Below are 22,886 nucleotides of genomic sequence, written 5' to 3'. Positions count from 1 at the left end.
AAAAAAAAAAAAAGTCTACTACTTAACAATGCACAGAAGAATATCATTACGAAGAAATAAAAGTACAGGCCAACCTCAAGGTTAATATAATAATAATTTATATATCTGTATTAGTAAGAGAATTTTTTTTTTTTTTAAATTGAGAATTATATAATAACAAGTATATCTATCCCTAAACAATATCGAATTTATTCACAAAATAATAATATATTAGTATACATGATAGTAAACACTGTCATCAATTTAGCAACAAAATGGATGATTATGTAAGGGAGGTGATTTTTGCACTCCTCTTTTCTCCATTTGCACTTCTTCTTATTTTTTAAAATGTTTGTATATATTTTTATTATTTATTTTCTACATATACCATTGACTTTCAATTATAGAATGTCACCTATGCAACATTAAATCCTACACATTTAATTTTTTAAAATTGTCATAATAATATATCTATTTCTATAACTCTCTTTTAAAAAGAAAGAAAAACTTATGTAATTCTCTACAATTCTGTCCGTCTTCATGATATATTACATCTTTTTTTTTTCTTATTAAGCTGTCATGTGACATTCATCTTTTTAAAAATCAAATATGCTACAAATAAGTAGTGGTTGCTTGGCATGAGAACATTTTTCTTGATAGTGTCAAAAGACCCAAAAATGAGGGAGTGGACTAATTGAAAACCCCAATTAATTTCATAACACAAAACCCACCATAAAAAAAACAAGATACATAAACCATGACTCTCATAAAGAAAACGAAAAAAAATATGACAGACTAACTATTTTTCTAATGAAGTATAGAATGATGATTGAAAGCACGTACAAAACTGGTTAACAAAAGAAAAAAAATGGCATAGAAGGCAAATATATGCAATATGAAGAAGATACAACGAGGGGAATAGAAAATTACCTATTTTTATTTTTTTAATAAATATGAGAGAATTTAGAAAAAAATAATCATTATTGAAAGATAATTAAAATAAAAATTCAATAGTTATAAAGGATAAATTTGAAAAAATATATGATAAAAATATACAAAATATATTAAGAAAAGAGATAGAAGTGCAAGCGATGCGAAATCGCCTCTCAAGATATATAAACATCACATTAATCCAGCATCAGTTAATTTTTTTTTGGTCAAACGGAAACTTTTGTGGTTGAAAAGTGCAAAAAAAAAAAAAAACAAGAGCGTGAAATTTTTACCAAGGTTTCCTTCTCGTGCTCCCTTGCGTTTAAACTTTAAAACATAGGGGACTGTCAAAGTGGATAACGTTGTCTACTTCGTCACTCACTTCTAACTCTTGTTCGTGCTGCTTTGCTGCCATCAAATATGTTGGAGTTTCAATTGTAATACTCTGTTTCTTCTCTTCAATGGCCTCTTCCCTTCCTCTTCATCACCCCTCCCACTGCCTCATCTCCAATCCCCAGGTCCCATCTCTCCCTCTCTCTCTCTCTCTCTCTCTCTCTCTCTCTCTACTTCATTAATTTTGTGTTTTTTTGTCTTACTAGTTTTGATGTATGTGTGAAGCAGTTGAAGGATTTCAACTATGGATGGTCACCACGACCCAGATACTCTTTCACCACTATAGACACAGAGAAAGGCATTCGCATTCAACCCATTAAAGCAAAAGCAGCCGCCGAGGCTCCTCCATTTTCATTGTTTCAGCCTCCCCAAGCTGAAGAGTCTGCCTCTGAGGTAATACCCATTTCTGGTTCTCCTTTATGCTCTGTTTGGTTGCTCAGAAAATATAGAGAAATGGAATTTAGAACAATTAACCATCTTTCAAATTTGAAGTTATCATTTGGTTAGCAATTCATATCCACTTTCTTGCCTCTAGAACCGAAAATTGCATCTACCTGAGCCTTGAAATGTAAGAAAGTAAGTATCTTCAAAATGTTAGTGGTAACCTCACAATTACTTAATACTTAAAGTTCGTAAGAAATCAGAACAGCATAATTTATAGTATTCAACTAAAAGGAGAGCTATATATTCTTTTTCTCCACATGCCCTTTAAATAAGGATTGATTTTCTTTATTAATTTTCACTGCTAAACTCTTACCTATACTTCAATACCTACAGTTGGAGCCAGCAGACCCCGATTTCTACAAGATAGGGTATGTTAGAAGTATGCGAGCTTATGGAATTGAATTTAAAGAAGGGCCAGATGGGTTTGGAGTTTATGCTTCAAAGGATGTTGAACCCCTTCGCCGGGCTAGGGTGAGTTGTTTTGTCCGATTATTGGGTAGTTTATTGCACTTTCTAGAGTGTGTGAGAGCATAATGCCACCAATCAGACTTCAGTGACAGTGTCTATGATGGTTTTTACAGTCCTAAATGTTGAGTAAATGTTGAATTCCAATGGCTAGTTTTTGGTATTTATGTTGCTTTGTTCCCAATTTCACAGGTAATAATGGAAATTCCACTAGAACTGATGTTAACCATAAGCCAAAAGCTCCCATGGATGTTTTTCCCAGATATAGTACCAGTGGGTCATCCAATATTTGACATCATTAACTCAACCAATCCACAGGTATATGTATTGTTATTTAATTTCAGTAATTAAGGATAAATAGCGGATTTATATCTTCACACATTTACTAGAAAACATTGTCAAGTATTCCACTATTTCTTCAATTTGGTAATGGGTAAGAACATTTTATTCAAATTATGAAATGACATTCAATTTCTATTGCCTTCCTCTTTGTGGCAGGCAGATTGGGATCTAAGGTTAGCATGCCTTCTTTTGTATGCATTTGATCGGGAGGATAACTTTTGGCAGCTCTATGGTGATTTTTTACCCAGTGCGGATGAGTGCCCTAGCTTGCTTCTAGCTAGTGAGGTGCATGAATAAACAGTACATGAATTTTCTTTGTTTTTTAAATTTTACAGTAAAAATATGGACGTCTATTAGCTCTTGATTCGAACCACTGGAATTTTTGTAGGGCGTACATGAAAACTGTGTTATTTTAATGATCTATGCATTTTCCTCATGTTCCTTTTGCTTGAAGATTTGTAAACAATTATTCTTAAGGATGCGTTTCTTTGCTTCTGCTCTATATACACTATAGGAGGAGCTTTCAGAACTGCAAGATCCCAGTCTTGCTTCAACTATGAGAGAACAGCAGCGCCGAGCCTTGGAATTTTGGGAAAAAAATTGGGTACCTAGGAGCCTGTATATCTTGTACATCAGCAAGAATTCTGCTTATCATTTCTATTTTGCACAGAAAATTGATTAGCCTCTGTGTCAACTCATTTTGCATGTTTTATGTGTGTTAAACCTCAATCAGCACTCTGGTGTACCCCTAAAAATCAAGCGCCTCGCTCGTGATCCAGAGAGATTCATTTGGGCACTGAGTATGGCACAATCACGATGCATTGGAATGCAAATGAGAATTGGTGCACTTATTCAAGATGCAAATATGCTAATTCCTTATGCAGGTAAGCTTCTATGACTTAACCTTCTCCAATTCTAGTGTTTAATTTCTTCTCTTGTGAATATATTGTAAAGTTAGATGAAATATCGCCATTGGGGAGTTGTATAACTACTATTTATGTTGCCTATTATGTTATTAGATGGCTGTTTAATCAACTTGCTACATTTTGCAGACATGCTAAACCATTCCTTCCAGCCAAATTGTTTTTTCCATTGGCGTTTTAAGGATCGCATGCTTGAAGTGATGATAAATGCTGGAAAACGGATCAAGAAAGGTGATGAGGTAATATCTATTCTATTATATCAAAACTTGATTTTTGACAATTTCCTTGCAAAAGTAAATGCTTGCAAGGAGTCTATACGCCAAGGCTTTTATTAACAATAAGAGCTACAAAAATTAAGAGACTATGCAGTATGCAGTATGCAGTATGTGTACATTTCACTCTCCCTCAAGTTACCAATTACCTTCTATATATCAAGTGACATATTTCATGCTGCAAATCCTATGCTTGGTTATATCATATAAATGATGCACATAAATGATGATGATGTGCTACTAATTTTATGAATATTCACAGATGACCGTCAATTACATGAGCGGACAAAAGAATGACATGCTAATGCAAAGATATGGCTTTTCTTCAGCTGTGGTAATTTTATTTTGGCTATATTCCAGTAAAAGAAATATATGTACCTTTGCCCTTTATCTTTTTATGTGTAAGATTCTTAATAATACATAATGGTCCTGAAAACTCTTGCTTCGGATTATTTTTTGCTGTCAACTTCACTTGAGCATGATAATAGTTGAAATATATATATTCCATAATTAGAAGCATTGTGGTGTTATTTATACTTCTCTAAACTTTAGTGCTCTTTATCTGGCTTGAGATTTGCAGAATCCTTGGGATGTGATTCAGTTCTCAGGCAATGCACATATTCATTTGGATTCCTTCTTGTCAGTATTCAATATATCTGGACTTCCTGAAGAATACTATCATAACAGTATGAGCTATTTAGATTCTTTCTGTGGATTGTTCTATATAAATTTGGAGTCATAGAAACGAAGAACCATCATAGTTTAAAGGATCTGTATAAAATTTGTAGCAGGTCGCCTATCTAATGATGGAGAGACTTTTGTTGATGGAGCAGTCATAGCCGCAGCAAGAACATTGCCCACTTGGTCAGATGGGGATGTGCCTCCAATCCCAAGCATGGAAAGAAGATCTGTAAAGGAATTACAGGAAGAATGCCGACAGATGCTTGCAGGGTTTCCCACTAACTCTGAGCAAGACCAGAAACTGCTAGGTAAGCTTTGCTAAGCCAATCCTCATATACTGGGGAAACACCGAAACAGTGTTGCCACATGATTTAATCTTGCCTTGGTTTTTGTGGTAACATATGGGTAAAATCAACTTTATCTTGAAAACGAGTTCTAAAGCAGTTGGCTTTTTTGGAGAAGTTGTTTTCTTGACACTTGAAACTAATGTTCCTTCCTATCTTACCCCCAACAGATTCTATGCCAGATGCTAGTAGGACACTTGCAGCTGCGATCAAGTATGTAATTGTTATGTTATTCATTCTAGAGCTTGTTGGACGTGAAATGAACCACTCATGACAATTTAACTGTTGATCTGGACTTGTGCAGGTATAGGTTGCACCGGAAGTTGTTCATAGAGAAAGTCATGCAGGCACTGGATATATATCAAGAGCGGATATTATTCTGATAAAGTTTGCAAGTTTACAAAAGTTAGGAAAATTTTGTGGCATGCTAATTTGCCAAAACTCTGCTCAATACAGGATTTTTCATGTTAACATATATGAGTGTGTGTAGAGATTTTTCCCTTTTAGTGTTTCTTTTCTTTCCAAATAGTGGCTGATCATGTTAACTTCTGTAGTTGGAAGAATTATACTAATGGGACATAAAATATAAAACAGAAAAAAGACTTGTTAATTGCTCCCAAGAATTCCAGTTAGATACTTTTTAAAAAGCAATAAGAAGGTACCTGTACAAAAACCCATTATATGAAGTTTGAACTACACTTTCTCTCTTCATACAACAGAAGACTACTACAGAAGTTAGGACTGAGGAAAGGACCTTCCTTCCAATTGTCTTGCTTGTTAAACTGATATGATATTCCTCTCCTAAGTCCTAATAAAATGGGAAGGGGATCCACCAGGCAAATGTCACATATTGCTGCAAGGATTGTTTTTCGTTAAATGTATTAATGCAAATGTAAGAACGTTATGTAATAGAATTCATAACAAATGGCATCCGGTGGGGCTTCTTATCAACTCTTGGTCCATTAAGACTTTAAATTTACGAACAACAAAAAAATTCTCATTTTAAGACTTTAAATTGGTGATTTTAAGTATAACTGTATAAATACAATATATAAATGGAGGAAGGAATGCTTTCATAATTGAGAAATGCTAATTACCTTTTTCAATTTACTTTATTTTTTCTATTTCTCTCTTTTCATGTCCATTCTGCAATGTAATCTTATGATTGGAACTGTTTATTTTCTATATTACCTTACACTACCCATTATTTTCTATTTTACCCTTCATAACTTAAAAATTGATTTAAAAAATGAACAGTTTCAATCATGCAACTACATTGTGTGATTGGCAGGAGAAGAGAGAAGGTTAGGAGAAAGTAAAACAAAATTGGGTAATGTAACTAGCATTTCTCTTCATAATTTAACGTTAAACCAAAACATAGGACCAAAAATGTAATTAACTCAATTCTTATTAAACTTGTTTAGGGGCATAATTAGTATTTTCTATAGAGATAATTAGGTTTAGGTTCTTTAGAAAAGTAGTTTTTAGATGGAGACCGGGAGTGTTTTAAAATTTATAAGAAAATCATTTTAATTCATAATAAAGTCATTCCCCGATTTGAAGGGTATTTCCCCTTCTAGGGTGTAGAGTGAGTTTGTAGAGGTTGCATGTTAGGTTTTAACTCCGAGATTTTGGACGGAGCTCAAAATCTTGGAATTAAAACCTAACATAAACCCGTCAAAGAAGAAAAATAAAAAAGCTTAATTAAAAATCTTAAATTACTACCGGTCTTAATCTAAGAAAAACTCATAAAAAGAGTTTTCTCACAATATTATAGATCTTAATTATGCCTAATTAAAAAAAAAAAAAAAAAAAAAAAAACAGAAAAAAAAAAAACAGAACACAAACCCAAACTGGCGGTGGTTTAGAAATTAGAATGGGTAACGTGCGACTGGTCTGGGACTGAAAGGCTCTCCTCGTAAAAGCGACAAACTCCGGCAGCGCAGCCATCAGATACTATATGCCTCAAAAACACTGCTGCAAAGCCATTTTTTAGATTACTCTATTCCCATTTTCAGGTATGTTTCTCTCTCTCTCTCTGTGTATCTCATTGTATACTGTACTATACTAGTACGGTAGATTACAAGCATGATTTGTGCTCATAACTGTTTAATCGGAAAACCAGTAAAACACAGTGTGATATGTGATTCCCATATTGTTGTGTATGGTAGAGATCAGTAGCTGATTGAGTGCACACTAGGTGTTTGGTAAAATGTCAATACACTATATTTTGGTAAATGATGACTAGTGAGGTAACAAATCAATGGCAGATGCTCAAAGTTAGACAAGCAATACTCTAGTGCCAATTGCCTTCACTGTTCTTTTAATCATTTATATTATGCAAAAAGTATTATGGAGGTCATCTTCTCACGTTCCAACCTCAGAAAATAGTTTGTAACTCTGAAAGATTTAACTTCGCGTTGTGGTGCCTTGGAAGCATGTTTGTAAAATACCATAACAATCCTCGAAAACTGAAAATATTTGCTTGTTTGAATTTGAGAGGTGAAGTGAGATGGCTACTGGTGGCCTAAAGAAAATTTTGGCTGCGGCAGTCACTACTGGGGTGGCTGAGGCTAGGGCAAGGATATTCGGGCATGTACTTAACCCAACAGGCCAGAGATCTGCCCATAAGATTTTACGCAAGAAGCTAATTGGTGATAAAGTTGCCCAATGGTACCCATATGACATCAAGAAAGATGACCCCCAAATCATGGCTCTCGAAGAACAAGAGTACTCTCTCTTTCTCTTCCTCCCTCCTTCTAACGTTTACTAAACATTTGCTTATGCTTTACTGTTGTATTGTTCAATTTGGAACTTGCAATTCCATGGAAAATCATGATTTTTCTTGTTTATGAAGATTGCATTGTGGAAGGATCATGTATTGCAGCACTGCATATTTTATTTATAGAATACGGAAGCAGGGGAATGGTTTGCTTGTAGTATAATGTCACTTTCATAGGTTGCTTCTTTGTACAGATGAGTCGGCATCTTGACAATGTGTATTTCATAGGCAACTGAGTACTTGCAAAATCAGAACTGCTTACTTTTACTTTTACTTTTACTTTTCCTCTAGTTTTTCAACAAGTGTATTTCAGCATGACCGCTTTGCACTACATGAAGTTAACCAGAATATTTTTGTGATGGTTTTATGATTTGTATAATCAGAACTGTTTGTAGCTTTTGGTGACTATTAGTCCTGATGCATCTCTACTTGGTACTTTTTTAGGCGTTTATCCAAGCTTGAAATGTTGAAGCGTCGAGGAAAAGGACCACCCAAGAAGGGTCAAGGAAAGCGTGCTGCCAAGCGTAACAAAAACTAGTGTTTTGACATTGTTGGAATTGGTTCTTTAGTGGTGTTTTTGGAATAAAAAGACTACTAGTATTTGGACATCCTGTAACAAATTTTTATTTTTTATTTTAAGATACTTTTCATTTTCGTATTCCATTTTTGTAAAGGTGGTATTGTCCTATGTGTGGGAATATATTGCTAAGGCAAACATTTTGGCATCTAACATTTTCCAAGCTTCAGCTGATATGAATTTGCTTCTGCTTAAGGAAGTTTTTTGATATAAGCAGGTTTTGTGAATTCAACCCATTTTATTTTGTCAGCAATCCCACATCGATGGATATAGTAGTAAAACTATGTGCACTTGATCTATGTGAGTAGCTGTTACAAGTTGTCTTGTTTCCAGGCTTCCAGCGATGCGACTCTTGAGAGGTGTTGGAAAAGACTAATCCTTAATCAAATGAATGCTACACATCCAAAACCTCGCAAACTATTCTAAGCTTAATGGTTGGGGATTGTGGAACAGGGGAAAACACATCTTCAGTAAAATTCTGAAGAGTCCTTTCACTTCAGAGCTTGAAAACTTTTTGAAAATCAATAAATTTAGACAGTTTTCTTATGCCTGTGAATTTATGAAAAACATATGATCAGTACAAATGCATACGGTACAAAATCTTTAAGGAAAACGTTATTGGTCACTTTCTTTTTTACCAATAATCCCCACATGAACAAGTTCCGTTTCTAAAATGATGGAATCTTCTTACATCTCTTAAAATGATCTCCCTGTCCAGTATCTTTGAGATATACTTTGCTGCGATGTGGCAGTCATTACAAACTCTAAGGTTCTTGGCAACTCTAATGGTAGCCCCAGGACGGGTATTGAGAATGCCGAAGGCTATTGCCAGTTTCTCACTGTGCCCACAGAGTAAAGTTTCTTTCTCCTCCTCATCAACATTGTGAAGTACACAAGAAGTATCAGGCACATAACCCTCCTTTTTCATCTTCTCTGACAGGGTTCCAAGAAACTCATGGAGCTGCTCACTTTGTGGGTGTGACAAATCTCCAGCCAAAAACTTATGAACTTCATCGCCAAACTCAATCCAACTACAACCAGGTTCTTTTCTCACTCCCATTTCCTTCATCTTTCTCCTAACATCCATTGCCTTTTCCCAAAGTCCAGAAGATGAGTAGATATTAGAGAGTAGGACATAGTGACTAGCCACATCAGGCTCCAACTGCAGGAGATGATTAGCTGCAATTTCCCCAATCTCTACATTCTGGTGAATTCGACAAGCACCAAGCAAGCTACTCCAGGCACCTGCTTTATCAAACTTGGAAGGCATGGTGTCAATGAGTTGATACGCTTTCTCCACATTACCAGCCCGACCAAGCAAATCCACAACGCAAGCATAATGATCTGTTTCAGGTTCAATCCCATGGTCCTCTTTCATTCTGTGGAACAAATGCAGGCCTTCATCTACCATCCCAGAATGACTGCATGCTGCAAAAATTGCAATGAATGTGACTGCATTAGGCCTTACCTCTTTATTCCATATTCCTTCATCCACCATATTTTTAAATAGTTCTAAGGCTTCCGCCCCTCTCCCATGCATCCCATAAGCCATGATAAGTACATTCCATGTGATCACATTCTTTATTGGCATCTGATTAAACACTGCTCTAGCTAAATCTAAGCAGCCACATTTCGCATACATGTCAACCAGTGCACTTCCTACTGCAACATCAAATGCCAACAAATGTCCAATAGCATAAGCATGGATCTCTTTCCCCTTAGCATGTGCTGACAATGCAGCACAGCCGGGAAGAATTGTCATGAGTGTTATAGAATTTGGTTTAAGAGGAACCCTTCTTTCATCATCATAACCATTATCATTCATGTTCTTTTTTTCTTCTACTCTTTGCATGTCATATAGCAGATTAAGTGCATCATCATGGCGTCCACAAATAACATAACCAGTGATCATGGTGTTCCAAGACACTATGTCTCTTGCCTCCATGCTGTTAAATATAGTTTCTGAAATTTCTGTCTTCCCCATCCTGGAGTACATGTCCATAAGTGCATTTTGCACATACCTGTTCTTCTCCAGACCCCTCTTTATTACATAACCATGGATACTTTCTTTATCAGGGAATGCTTCAGACCGCACACTGGCTGGCACAATACTTGACATTGTGGTGGCATTTGGACTAAGCCCAGAAGCATCATACATTTCAAGGAACAGGTTCAAGGCCTCCTCGTCATACTCATTTTGAGCATAACCAGTAATCATTGCGTTCCAAAGTGCAACTTTCCGCTCCAAGACAGCATTAAAAACTCGACGACCACTTCCAACTTGCCGACAGTTGCAATACATGTCAACTAAAGCACTACCCACATAAGAATTCCCAATTAACTCATTGCTTCTTAAGGCATAAGCATGAATTTCCTTCCCTGTATCTAACATCTCCAGATGAGAACAGGCAGGAAGAATACTTGCAACTGCGACCCCATCAGGTTTAATTCCTTCAAGAACCATAAGGCGGAAGAACTCCAATGCTTCCACAAACTGATTATTCTGAGAGAATGAACTTATCATCGTGTTCCATGAAACCATATCACAGTCCTCAAATAACTCAAACATAGCTCTCGAGTAATCAACTTTTCCTAGTTTAGCATACATAGCCATTAAGGCATTGATTGTAAATGTTTTCGACTCACACATTCTTAGACTATATGCATGAACTTGCTTTCCAAGCCGCAAGCCATCACGCCTATGCAAATTAGAGCAAGCAAGTGCAGCACTCACCAAAGTAAAGGAGGTAGCCTCCATCTTCTCCAATAACATCGACCTAAATAGCTCTAGAGCGAGTTCCCATTCCTCGAATCGACACAACGCAGCAATCATTGAATTCCAAGAAACTTGGTCTCTCTCAACTATTCCTTCAAACACTTTGTACGCATCTCCAATATCCCCACATTTGCCATACACATTAACAAGGGTATTAGCCACGGTCACTTGAGATGATCCATATCCAAATTTGACGACATGGGCATGAATCTGTTTTCCCAAGTTCAAGTCCTGAAGGCCTGTGACGGCCTTTAGAACTGCGGGGAAGACAAAGTTGTCGGGTTCTATACCCGAAAGAGTCATTTCGATGTATGTTAAAATGGCTTCTCGGAAAAGATTGGACCGGGTTTGGGAGCGAAGGGTTTCGACCCATGAGGCCGGAGTGCGAGAGTGGGATGTGAGTTTCGGTGGAGAGGTGGTGGTGGTGGTGGTGGTGGTGGGTTGTTTGAGCAAAGGAGAGAGCTTTGGAGTGTTCCTTTTGAGAGTTGTGGGTTGTTGAGTTTGGAGGGAAGAAAGGGTGTGTGAAGGTAAGGGTGCAGAGACAGGTGAGAGCAGCAGAGTGTAGGAGGAGGACATTTGGTAGTTATTACAGTTGAAGCTACACTACTACTACTACAGAGTTTGTTCTAAAAGAGTTCTATAGTTCATGTTCTGAACAAGAGATAGGGTTGGGCCCACTGAAATTTTCATAAATCAAGAACTTGTTTTTCAGATTTTTGTGCTCCTGCATTAGATGTTTCAATCTATCAATTCTAAGTTACTCTGCATAATTTTCAGGCAACTATAGTAGTGTGGAAATCTGCTTGGAGATTGGAAGGGGTATATTTTTGTTTGGATGGATGGGTAGGCCTTCAAAAATTAATTTTGAAGGGACCCAATCCTAAAGACCTGATTCAAAGGGACCCAATTGAGATAGTTCTGCATATTCTAGCTTCATAGATAGAGTATGGAGTAACTAGTAAGTTTTTTTTTTTTGGGTGTAAGTAGAAACATTTTATTTCTTAGCTGTCAATATTTATTTATTTTTCATTTCATTTTGGATAGGTATAAGTGAGAGATGCTTATATGTAACTTAAAAAATAAAAAATATTTATGGTCAAGGTAAAGACATTATATAACCATTATTAGTTTATTACTCTAGAAAAACCTTATCATTCTATCAAGAAAAACAAAACTTATCCTATGTAAAAAAGAACACCTTTGTAAGGGTCCCCACCAAAAAGATGCTTATTTTTTTTTGAGACAAAAAAGATGCTTATCTAGTTATATAATTATATTAGAGAGAAGAGAATATGAAGGGAAAAAAAAAAAAAAAAAAGCGGCAAATTTTGGCCTCTTTCTCTTTAGGGAAATATGTGAGTAAAAACACACACCTTTTGATTTCTTGCCTTTTCGAGCATCGTTGTTGAGAAGCTGGGCTGCATCTGCATGCGTATTTGGTCGTATCCACTATCCAGGATAGAAACAAATTGGGTTTCTGATCGTGGATACAACTTTCATTCCATTCTTAAACCCTAAATCTTAGATATGAGCTGACTTACATTCTAATAGATAGCTTCTGTTTTAAAATTAAAAAAAAATTAATTATGATAAAATATAAAAATATAAATATTATCATATTACTGAATTGAGATACCAAATCAGTCATATTATTAATTCGAAACTCACCAAAATAGACTCTTGCTATTGATCAACTGCATAACAACACTGAGGTCTCGTTTAGTTCATGAAAATTTCTTTACATTTCTCGGGAGAAGGAAATGTGAAATTTTATTTTTTATATTTTGATAATTATAAGAAAGTAAACCATAAATTATCTTTTTATTTTTAATTATTTTTTTATTTATTATTTATTTAATAAATAATAATAAAAATAATATTTTAAAATAATAACAGAGTTAATTTTATAAAAGAAGAAGAAGTAATAAATATTTTTCAAATGAAGGGAACAAAACCCAAGCTGAAGCTAGAGTAGAGTATGACTAATTCTTACCAACAAAGACATCAGATATTCTCTTAGAATAGGAATTGATTTCTCTTCTCAAACTTGAACCAAACGAGTCCGAGAGTTAACTGAGAGAGAGGATGGAGAAGGCAACATCAGAAGCCATAGCCAAAGTCTCTTCAATATTCATATACCCAATAAAATCATGTCGTGGAATTTCAGTTCCTCAAGCACCTCTCACTCCTACTGGTATAATCAATGCTCACCACTTCTTCAGTACTTCCAAGTCTTAATTGTAATTTCAATGATTTTCTTTTTGACCCAGTTGAGTTTTTTGTAGTTGATCTTTGAATACTGCATGAAATTATGTTCCTTTCTTGAGGCCCAGAAAGAAATGTGCATTGAGTATTTGAATCAGATTATATTGTTTCAATGATTTAAGTTAAATTAAGGATTAATTTTCCTTTTGTACCAGCTAGGTTTTCTCACTGTTTTTGTTGAATACATGAAATTCATTCCTTTTTCTTTCCGAAGTTCTTTAGCTGGATTTTTCTATTTGCATGATTAAAGTTTTCTTTTACCAACTGGTTTTCCAGTAGGGAGGAATAAAAAATAAAAGAAAAATTATATATATAGGCTCTCAAATTGGGTTATGATATTTCCTTTTTGTTTTGGGTTTACAGGATTTCGATGGGATCGACAATGGTTAGTTGTAAACTACAAAGGGAGGGCATATACTCAAAGAGTTGAACCAAAGCTTGCTTTAGTTGAGGTAGAGCTGCCAAACAATGCATTCCAAGAGGCTTGGGAACCTACTGAAAGCTCTTATCTTGGTAAAAAAATTCATCTTTTATTCTTATTCCTGCAAAGTTTGTTTTCCCTCATTTAGTCTTTTAGTCTTTTTCCTACAAAGTTTGTTTCTCCTCATATTAAATTTATTTTAAAATCCAATCACCTTCTGTAGAACCTGTCATTGTAGTAAAAGAATTACTCTGATGCAGTACTGGTAAGCAAAGTTGTCCCTGATAACGTATGGTCATTGAGCTCAATGCCTTTCAAAATTCACAGAGTTTCGATTAATTTTTCTATTTCATTACATAATAATGACTTGTCATTCACTTTTCAGTATTAAAAGCACCTGGCATGGATGTACTAAAGGTTTCTTTGAGTACAGCACGTGAAATAGCAGATGGGGTTTCAGTATGGGAGTGGTCTGGTGCTGCATTAGATGAGGGAGTCGATGCATCAAAATGGTTTTCAGAGTATCTTGGGAAACCCAGTCGACTTGTTCGCTTTAATGCAGGTAGAGTATATTGTGGTGCTTTCAGAAGAGTCTGGCACCGAGTGCACCAACTAGGGGCAATTAATTAAAAGCTGAGAGTATCTGTTAAGAGGCATTATGGTATAGGAACTTTAATTGTAAAAGGCAATAGCATCTAGTATGGTGTATGTAGATATTATCATATTTCCAAACTCAAAACTAGGTTGATAATGGCTTCATTGTGTTCTAGTGCAGCTTCAGAAACTAGGCTTGTAGATCCTAAATATGCTCAGGGACACAAAGTCATGTTCTCCGACGGGTATCCATACTTGCTGTTATCTCAGGTTAGTCGGTTACAATGTGAAATTGTAAGTTTTTTGCTTTGAAGATAGAAATTCCAACCTGTAACTTGCCATTATATATTGCAGGGATCGATGGATGCACTAAATGTGCTCCTGAAGGAACCCATACCAGTTAACCGATTTAGACCCAAGTATTTCCTCTTTCATATATCCAAATTGGTTAAGTTTCAATAGCATGTATCCTGCATTGCTTATTGTTGGCATTGATAAATCTTTTTAGGAACCAATACTACTACTCTAGACCCAAATGTTATCAGTTTTATAGCATATATGTATTGAATTTTGAAAGTTTTTACTTGCATGTCACAGCATTCTTGTTGATGGTTGTGAACCATTTTCTGAGGACTTATGGACAGAGATCAGAATAAACAAGCTCACATTTCAGGGTGTCAAGCTATGCTCCCGCTGCAAGGTTAAGAGTTACACCTTTTCTACATGTTTTGCCTATCTGATGACAGTCAAGCTAATATCCATGAGAAGATGTAATACTTGTCTAAATCATATTTTGTAGTAGTTAGTATTACCAATTTAAAATGTAAATATTTTTACTGAATCTAATAGACTGAAATTAGCATATAATGAAATGTCCTTTAGTGCAAACATTGTTAACAGCCAGTCAGCCAATTGGTAGACAAATGGGTCCTTTCACAGGCACCAAAGCTAAACAGGGTCTACATGCTTACTTATGAAGATAAACATCTCTTTTAATAATTGTCATCACCATAAGGCATCAAAACCAAACTCTTGAGTCTATTTTCCACTCTTCCATTTGAAGGTCTAGTATGAAAAGTTAAGGGTGTAAATGTAATATCTCATCATTTAATTTTCTCTAACTAGAAATCATGGCTGGGACACATTAGACATTTGGTCCTGATATCTTGTTTGCAACCATGTGTATTCGAAGTCAAGTGCTTATTTATCAAGGAAATATTATTTCCACAGCTAAAATTATTAGGACCAGAGCAGGTCCTATATGTGAAGGGTTTTACTCATACATACCCAGGTTGTTACTCAGAACAACTTCTGCAATACAAATAACACTTCCCTGTTTATAATCCCCATAGGTAGAAATACTGGCCAAGCTGTTGGGTCAAAACGTGAAAGGCTATAATGAATCCTCTGATACAAAGACACTTTCATGTAATTCAGGTACCTACGATCAATCAAGAGACTGGCATTGCAGGACCTGAGCCAAATGAAACTCTTAAGAAAATCCGGTCTGATGCAGTTTTGCGTCCAACTCAAAAACAGCAAGGAAAGGTTAGTAATAATTCAAGGCTTAACCATATTTCTCCATCCATGCAGATGATTCACATATAACATTTTAAATGGTTTTCCAGGTCTACATTGGGCAGAATCTAGTCTTTAAAGGCTCTCTTACTGGGGAGAAGGGAAATGGCGTAAAGGTTGGAGATCTTGTTAATGTCCTGAAGAAGGTCTCCTCTGCTGATGAAGCAGCAGCTTGAATTCAGTGTAGAATGTTTACTTTATTGATCGTTGCTGTTATATTGACAAGAATACTGATGTCCAGTATTATCATAAATAATGTGGGTTTGCTTTGCTTCTTGATTTTTGTCTGACAAATTAAGATGGCTGGGTTGCAAATGCGAGAGTTGCTGATTTCCAATGTATGAAAACCAATTCTCCATGCATGATTATGTAACTATGGACCCGTTTTCATATATGATAAGGGATACATAAAAATTCAATGTAATTGAGGACTTGGCAAAAGGTCTCAAGGATTAAGATGTTTTCTCACTCATTGTGTCTAGTGCATGTTAAATTTGGATAAGAGAAAGGAATTGTCTGTTTTTTTCCTACTTCCCGAAGAGGAGACAAATGCAAACTGATTCAAGTATAAGACATTGAGATATGCTTGAAATGTTTGCAATCAACAATGCTTGGAATGGATCGTCTATAAGCTTGGCTTTTATAATGCTTGTATGTAGTCGTGCATATATGAGAACTCGTTAATCATTAATCAACCTAGTCCGGTACTGTTTTTGTCTATGTTGGTCTCTCTCATCTCATGTTAAAATATGACCATAATAGTAGTAGATAAGAATGTCACGAACTCACGATAGTCAAATTTGGTCATGAAAATCAAGAATATTTTTTAATATTTTGTCAATTTGTCTTTTTAAATAATTTGTAAATACAAAATTCATTAAGAGGGAGGGACAGGACAGGGTGAATAAGAATAAAACATTGTGTAAAAAAATTACTGACCAGAGAGATTGGATAAAAATTAAAGCCCTCTTATAGCTTCTGTTTTGTTTTTGGGCTAAAGCCGATTTTCCTATTAACTTGCTTGATTGCAAAAAATTAAAAATCAGCGTGTGCTTCCAATCAGAGCTCCCACGTTAGCTTCTGTCTGGTTCTTGTTGAACTCAAATAGTACAAGCTACAAAGGAGAGAGATTTTGGGTTCGATACGACTCAGCGAGTTCACTGGGAGACTTTTTGGTCACTCTGTGAAATGCACAAAACCCATTAATACCCATATTTGATTTCGATATCCTTTAACCCATTTGGAGGTGTATGCAAGTTCAATCCAATACCCAAAAGAAACCCTTCTTAAACCCATGCCAAAATGCTCAACGTACTACTCAAAGCTCCTCAGCAGCTCAATCCAAGCACGTCTCAAGAAGCTGTGCATCTTGTCATTCCCACCTTGTGAGTTGTTAACTCCTTCACTTCACTCTCACTTTTCAGTTCTTGCAATCCCATCAAACCAAGCCCTCCAGACTGAACCCGTAAACGATGATGAAACGGAGCCCCCAATTTCTAATGACATGTTCAGGAAAGGTCCCAAATTGGGTTCTTACAAATCGGGTGATTCAACATTTTACTCACTCATTGAGAATTATTCGAATTTGGGTGATTTTCAGTCCTTAGAGAAGGTTTTGGATCGAATGAAATGCGAAAGGCGAGTTTTTATTGAGAAGAGTTTTATTCTAATGTTTAGAGCTTATGGAAAAGCGCATTTGCCCAATAAAGCTGTAGAATTGTTTGATAGAATGGTGGATGAATTTCAGTGTAGGCGAACTGTTAAGTCATTTAATTCGGTTCTTAATGTTATTGTACAGGAGGGTCATTATTCTCATGCTTTGGAGTTTTATTTTCGTGATGTTGGTACTGCAAGCATGAACATTTCGCCAAATGTGCTCAGTTTTAACTTGATTATTAAGGCCATGTGTAAGTTAGGATTGGTTGATAGAGCAGTCGAGATGTTTAGAGAAATGCCGCTTAGGAATTGCATTCCTGATGTGTTTACATATTGTACATTAATGGATGGGTTATGCAAGGAGAATAGGATTGATGAGGCGATTTTTTTGTTGGATGAGATGCAAATTGAGGGGTGCTTCCCAAGTCCTGTGACATTTAATGTGTTGATCAATGCATTGTGCAAGACGGGCGACTTGGCACGTGCAGCGAAGCTTGTTGATAATATGTTTCTTAAAGGCTGTGTTCCGAATGAAGTGACCTACAATACCCTTATTCATGGTTTGTGTCTCAAGGGTAAGTTGGACAAGGCAGTTAGTCTCTTAGATCGAATGGTTTCAAATAAATGTGTGCCTAATGATGTCACATATGGAACAATCATCAATGGACTTGTTAAGCAAGGACGGGCAGTTGATGGGGCTCAAGTGTTGACCTCTATGGAGGAAAGAGGGCTTCATGCAAATGAGTATATCTTTTCAGTCCTTGTTAGTGGATTGTTCAAGGAGGGAAAGTCTGAAGATGCAATGAGATTGTGGAAGGAGATGATGGAAAAGGGATGTAAACCCAACACCGTTGTCTATAGTACTCTTATAGATGGTCTTTGTCAAGAAGGAAAACCAGATGAAGCCAAGAAAGTATTCTGTGAGATGGTGAGTAATGGTTGCATGCCCAATTCCTTTACTTATAGCTCCTTACTGAGGGGTTTCTTCAAGACAGGTCAGAGTCAAAAAGCCATTTTTTTATGGAAAGAAATGGGAAGCGATAATTGTATGCGTAATGAGGTCTGTTACAGTGTCCTAATTCATGGTTTTTGCGAGGATGGGAAACTCAAAGAGGCCTTGATGGTGTGGAAGCAGATGTTGGGAAGAGGTTATAAACCTGATGTTGTGGCTTATAGTTCAATGATTCATGGCCTTTGCAATGCTGCTTTGGTTGAGCAGGGTTTGAAACTTTTTAATGAAATGCTTTGTCAGGAGCCTGTATGTCAACCAGATGTCATCACTTATAACATACTTCTGAATGCTTTATGCAAGCAGAGTAGCATCTCCCGTGCCATTGATCTTTTAAATAGTATGCTTGATCGGGGCTGTGATCCCGACTTAGTTACATGTGACATCTTCCTGAGAACTTTGAGAGAAAAGCTCAACCCGCCTCAAGATGGGAAGGAGTTCCTAAATGAGCTTGTTATCCGACTATTTAAGCGGCAGAGGATAGTAGGTGCCTCTATAATTGTGGAAGTGATGCTGAAAAAGTTTTTGCCGCCTAAAGCCTCTACTTGGACAAGAGTTGTACAAGAGCTTTGTAAGCCTAAGAAGGTTAGAGCAGCCATTGACAAATGTCGGAGCAGCCTATATTGCTAATTTTAAGTAAGACTTTATTTTTTCTCCTCAAAGCTTGGTTATACTTTGACTGGAATCATTTTGTTTCTTAATTAAGCTGTCAAAGCTTAGGTATTAAACTTTGGAGAGTATATAACAGGAGATGATGTCCTTTATTTTCTTTCTCCCCATTTTTACTAACACACCACAATCTAATCTTTATTCGGTAAATAGTGCTATCAATAAATATCTATGAAACTCACTTTAACTGTGAAATTTCTTATGCTTCAAATAGTGATGTGTGGAACCGTTGCATGAAAATGTCCAACCTTCAACAGAATTCCTCCCATTCATTCCCCTAAACAGCATATGTCAGATCTGCAGACGAGCAAAGGTACTTGACTGAACTTTACTGACTGCAATCAAATCTCTTATTAGGGTTTTTTTTTTTTTTTCGGTAGAAGACACAGAGACAACTGAGGTTTCAAATTTTCCTTGGCTCTAAGTTGGTGCAGGTTGACCTGGGACAAGTAAATAATAAGCTTGACAAAAAAAATTAGTCAGGTACAGACATAATAACTGTTGTCTTACCTTATGCTTGACATGCTATAACCTTGAATCACTTTCTGTTTCTTTTACTTCACTTTTATTTTGTTTTTGGTGTGTATTAGATCAGATAGCTGTGAACGTATTAATGCTAAAAAGTGAAAACAATTGTCTCGAATTCAGCCCTCTACAGCTTTTCCTAGCATAAGGAATTTCCAAGATCTATTTGCACTTCGGTGGCACTTTTTTAGGTTAGTCTTGAAATGTGCCTGAGAAGTAACTTTCTCTTGCTTCTTTTTGTACTCAGTTTAGTTGTTGAGAAGACTGAGGAAAAGTGAACAGTAAACTTTAATTTTCAGTCTTTTTTAGATTCTTTATTATCAAACAAAATCTCCACATATCTGTCATATTGGTGTGTCTTCTTTCTTCAAGTGTGGCAAGGATGCATGAACCCAGCCCTTGTATATTTTAACTTTTCTATGCGGGTTAATGCTTTTTGTTCTTATTTTTCATATGGTCAGCTTGCATTCTACTATTATATCCAAAATAGAGCCATTTGATATTCATTTGTTAATAATCATCACACTGCTACAAGGAGTAAAACTTTGCTTACTCTACTACAAAGAATAATTTGTAACTAGTTGCAGCATGATATAAAATGAAACTGAAGAGGCATTCCTGCAAAGAACATGCAGAGAGTATTATGATTTCAAGGCTCCGCCTTTTCTCTGATGTTGTTTTTTTTATAAGATACGAAATTTATTAAAAAAGAAAAGATGTACAGAAAGTAAGAGGAGTGGACAAGATGACCATCAAAAATAACAAACACCAGCCCCAACCACCCCCAAAAACAAAAACACACAGGAAAAGACTTAAGCACCCAAACACTCTAACACAATATCTTTTTTCATAAAATAACAATGATGACTGTGAATTATCCCACCTAAGATCAGCAGCATCAAACAAACGCCTCCAAAGACCCAAAGCAAAAGGACAGAACAAAAACAAATGGATCCCAGATTCAGCTTCCCTCCTGCAAAGAATACACCAATGAGGAGACAAGCATGCATGAGGTCTCCTCTTCTGAATCATACCGCACGTATTAAGTTTCCCATGACCACGAGCAATCCAAGCCAAAACACGAACTTTGGACAGGGATTTGAATTCCAAATGAACTTTGGGCGAGGCCTTTTATTTGATGTTGTTGTCATCAACTTTCAGGGATTCTGGCATATCTTTCTTATGGGCCATATCATAAGTTGCATGGAGACCAAAGAAAACATAGTAAATAAGCATTACAACAGTGCAGATTCCAAATCTTTCAAAAGCTTCATGACCCAAAGATCCCATGAGAAATATATTTGTCGCAATTGACAAGGATGGCAACCAAGGAACCAGTGGAACCCCCCAAACTTTTGGTGACCTCTGTTGAGGTAGAAACACTGACAACGCCAAAGAACCAAAGAACCAAAGAGGAACCGTCACAACATAACCAACCCAACCATTGGGATTCAATCCCCAGTAAGCCGAAGTCCCCATTGAGGAAGCAATAATGATCAGCAAGAGAATGACTAGCTTCAAGAGGTGTTGTTGTGGGGTGACTTCTCTCACATAGTATCTCCTCACTAGAAGTGCAACAGCCATCATCATGAAGATAAAGAGTGTGCTCACTGATAGCAGACTTGACAAGACATCCAAGCTCGAAAAGAAAGCAATGCAGGCACTTGAAATGGCAATCAAGAGTGTAGCATTTATGGGGGTTCCTGTCTTTGGATGGACAAGAGCAAACCATGGTGGAATCATGTGGGCTCGTGCAATATGAGTGATATATCGTGCCTGTCCAAGCGCCCCAACCAGAAGAACAGTGGTCATTCCCTTAAGCGCACCAAGAGCTACCAGGTACTTGGCCCATGTCATGCCCACACTTTGAAATGCTACAGAGTAGGCTGCATTTGGGTCTATATCTGTGTACTTCTGCATCATAGGCAGTGAAAGTGCCATTAAACAATATACGACAGTGATAATTGACATTGATCCAAGCAATCCTAGTGGTATGTCTCTGGATGGATTTTTGGTTTCTTCAGCCATGGTGGCAATATTGTCAAATCCTCCATAAGCAAAGTAAACAATTGCAGCTGCCTGAAAGACTCCTTTAGCCCCAAAAGGCATAAAGGGTTTCATATTTGATGTGTTGGCATGGGCAAACCCTGCAATTATCACAAACAAAATTACAACGTTATTGACTGCAGATGCTATCCAATTTAAGTAAGAGGTTTTCCTTGTGCTGATCATTGCAATTGTTGCAGATATTGCCAGAACAACAACGGCTATTGGGTCCAGGAGATTGAAACCAGGCTTGAGATTTGTGTGGATGCGTAACGAGTTGGAGGGACGATCCAAGAGCGAGGTAAAGTAAGAAGTCCATGCTCTGGCAACTGCTGCACTTCCAACAATGCTCTCAAGAAGTATGTTTCCTGCTGTTATGAATGCTACAAAGTCTCCTAATTCTATCCGCAGGTAAGCAAAAGATCCACCAGCCACTGGGATTTCTACTGAAAATTCGGTGTAGCAGAAGACAGAGAGCATTGCCGAGATACCAGAAGCAACATAGGACAAGACAATAGCTGGTCCAGCATGAACATGGGCTTCTTGGCCAGTAAGCACAAAGATGCCTGCACCAATGACTGAACCAAATCCAAACCAGATGAGATCCCACCAGGTGAGGCAACGTTTCATGTCATTCTCACTTTGTTTTCGAAGTTCCCCAATCTCATTGTCATCATTTGGTCTGCTTATGAGACGGTCCTTGAACCTGTAACATGTTTGTGACAGGGCAGTTCGATATGTGCTCCAATTTTGAAAGGATTCTTCTGGTAGGAAGTCTTGTTTACTCCATCTCCAATATCTTCTTGGCTGGACCTCCTCTTCACCCACTTCTTCCCTCGAACCCATTAGTATACTTTCTGCTGTTATCTTCACTAACACTTAAGGCAATGAGAAATGCTAGAGTATTGTTTCCTGTCCATGTATCTTTTCCTAACACTTAAAGCAGTGTGAAATGCTAGGATATCGGATCCTCCCAGGATTTGGAATCTTATCCCCTAATTCCTGGATTGTTTTCAATTATTGATAGTGAAACTGAGGTTGTGAGCTCCATGCACAACTGACATAAAGTCAAACATTGCAGGCTATTAAGACTTGTTTTTATTAGTCTAGTGGCTGATTTTCTTGGACTTATGGTACCAAGGATTATCATATTTGACGTATTTTGTTGAGGAAACTGTAATTTGTTTTGAATAATGGCTTACTAGCATTGTCATT

General features: G+C 36.7%; 6 protein-coding genes across 12 annotated transcripts; 4 read left to right on the top strand and 2 right to left on the bottom strand.

Moving 5' to 3' along the window:
- Positions 1 to 1,263: 1,263 nt before the first annotated feature.
- On the top strand, positions 1,264 to 5,385 carry PTAC14 (plastid transcriptionally active 14). Of its 2 annotated transcripts, none has more exons than XM_086251809.1 (13): positions 1,264 to 1,427; positions 1,531 to 1,695; positions 2,080 to 2,217; positions 2,404 to 2,529; positions 2,710 to 2,838; positions 3,068 to 3,157; positions 3,287 to 3,437; positions 3,606 to 3,715; positions 4,011 to 4,082; positions 4,329 to 4,434; positions 4,540 to 4,737; positions 4,944 to 4,986; positions 5,078 to 5,385. In XM_086251809.1, exons 1-13 carry the CDS (start codon positions 1,371 to 1,373, stop codon positions 5,154 to 5,156), a joined length of 1,464 nt encoding a protein of 487 aa, XP_086107935.1. In that variant the 5' UTR covers positions 1,264 to 1,370; the 3' UTR covers positions 5,157 to 5,385. The 2 variants fall into 2 exon arrangements, with proteins under 2 accessions (XP_086107935.1, XP_086107927.1); XM_086251801.1 differs by having other exon boundaries at positions 4,537 to 4,737.
- A 1,238-nt stretch (positions 5,386 to 6,623) lies between these two features.
- Positions 6,624 to 8,287, top strand: LOC147297478 (37S ribosomal protein S27). 2 transcript variants are annotated; one of them, XM_086229389.1, is made up of 3 exons: positions 6,624 to 6,791; positions 7,274 to 7,503; positions 8,000 to 8,287. In XM_086229389.1, exons 2-3 carry the CDS (start codon positions 7,286 to 7,288, stop codon positions 8,091 to 8,093), a joined length of 312 nt encoding a protein of 103 aa, XP_086085515.1. In that variant the 5' UTR covers positions 6,624 to 6,791; positions 7,274 to 7,285; the 3' UTR covers positions 8,094 to 8,287. The 2 variants fall into 2 exon arrangements, with proteins under 2 accessions (XP_086085515.1, XP_086085514.1); XM_086229388.1 differs by having other exon boundaries at positions 6,628 to 6,791; positions 7,282 to 7,503.
- Positions 8,288 to 8,655: 368 nt separating this feature from the next.
- On the bottom strand, positions 8,656 to 11,679 carry OTP84 (Tetratricopeptide repeat (TPR)-like superfamily protein). The gene has a single exon (XM_086228235.1). It carries the CDS (start codon positions 11,482 to 11,484, stop codon positions 8,767 to 8,769), a length of 2,718 nt encoding a protein of 905 aa, XP_086084361.1. The 5' UTR covers positions 11,485 to 11,679; the 3' UTR covers positions 8,656 to 8,766.
- A 1,238-nt stretch (positions 11,680 to 12,917) lies between these two features.
- LOC147297476 (uncharacterized) lies at positions 12,918 to 16,234 on the top strand. The gene is made up of 8 exons (XM_086252087.1): positions 12,918 to 13,102; positions 13,537 to 13,686; positions 13,980 to 14,156; positions 14,370 to 14,458; positions 14,543 to 14,607; positions 14,786 to 14,888; positions 15,626 to 15,736; positions 15,817 to 16,234. Exons 1-8 carry the CDS (start codon positions 12,994 to 12,996, stop codon positions 15,940 to 15,942), a joined length of 930 nt encoding a protein of 309 aa, XP_086108213.1. The 5' UTR covers positions 12,918 to 12,993; the 3' UTR covers positions 15,943 to 16,234.
- Positions 16,235 to 16,792: 558 nt separating this feature from the next.
- Positions 16,793 to 20,134, top strand: EMB1025 (Pentatricopeptide repeat (PPR) superfamily protein). Of its 5 annotated transcripts, none has more exons than XR_015121820.1 (4): positions 16,793 to 19,067; positions 19,315 to 19,413; positions 19,535 to 19,583; positions 19,696 to 20,134. XR_015121820.1 is itself a non-coding variant. In XM_086241171.1 (2 exons), exon 1 carries the CDS (start codon positions 17,061 to 17,063, stop codon positions 19,059 to 19,061), a length of 2,001 nt encoding a protein of 666 aa, XP_086097297.1. In that variant the 5' UTR covers positions 16,793 to 17,060; the 3' UTR covers positions 19,062 to 19,067; positions 19,315 to 19,513. The 5 variants fall into 5 exon arrangements, 1 of the variants encoding a protein (XP_086097297.1); XR_015121819.1 differs by having other exon boundaries at positions 19,691 to 20,134; XR_015121818.1 differs by having other exon boundaries at positions 19,526 to 19,583; positions 19,691 to 20,134.
- A 625-nt stretch (positions 20,135 to 20,759) lies between these two features.
- On the bottom strand, positions 20,760 to 22,732 carry LOC147297474 (cationic amino acid transporter 5-like). Its single transcript, XM_086241184.1, has 2 exons — positions 21,185 to 22,732; positions 20,760 to 21,101 (listed from the first exon to the last, which is right to left on the bottom strand). The coding sequence occupies exons 1-2, from the start codon at positions 22,515 to 22,517 to the stop codon at positions 20,896 to 20,898; spliced, it is 1,539 nt and encodes a 512-aa protein (XP_086097310.1). The 5' UTR covers positions 22,518 to 22,732; the 3' UTR covers positions 20,760 to 20,895.
- Positions 22,733 to 22,886: the final 154 nt, after the last annotated feature.

Source organism: Dryas octopetala, chromosome 1 (assembly GCF_963921425.1).
Source record: "Dryas octopetala chromosome 1, drDryOcto1.1, whole genome shotgun sequence".
Classification (NCBI taxonomy): Eukaryota; Viridiplantae; Streptophyta; class Magnoliopsida; order Rosales; family Rosaceae; genus Dryas; species Dryas octopetala.
Note: the sequence above shows the minus strand (reverse complement) of the source record. Positions and strands in the feature narration are given on the sequence as shown.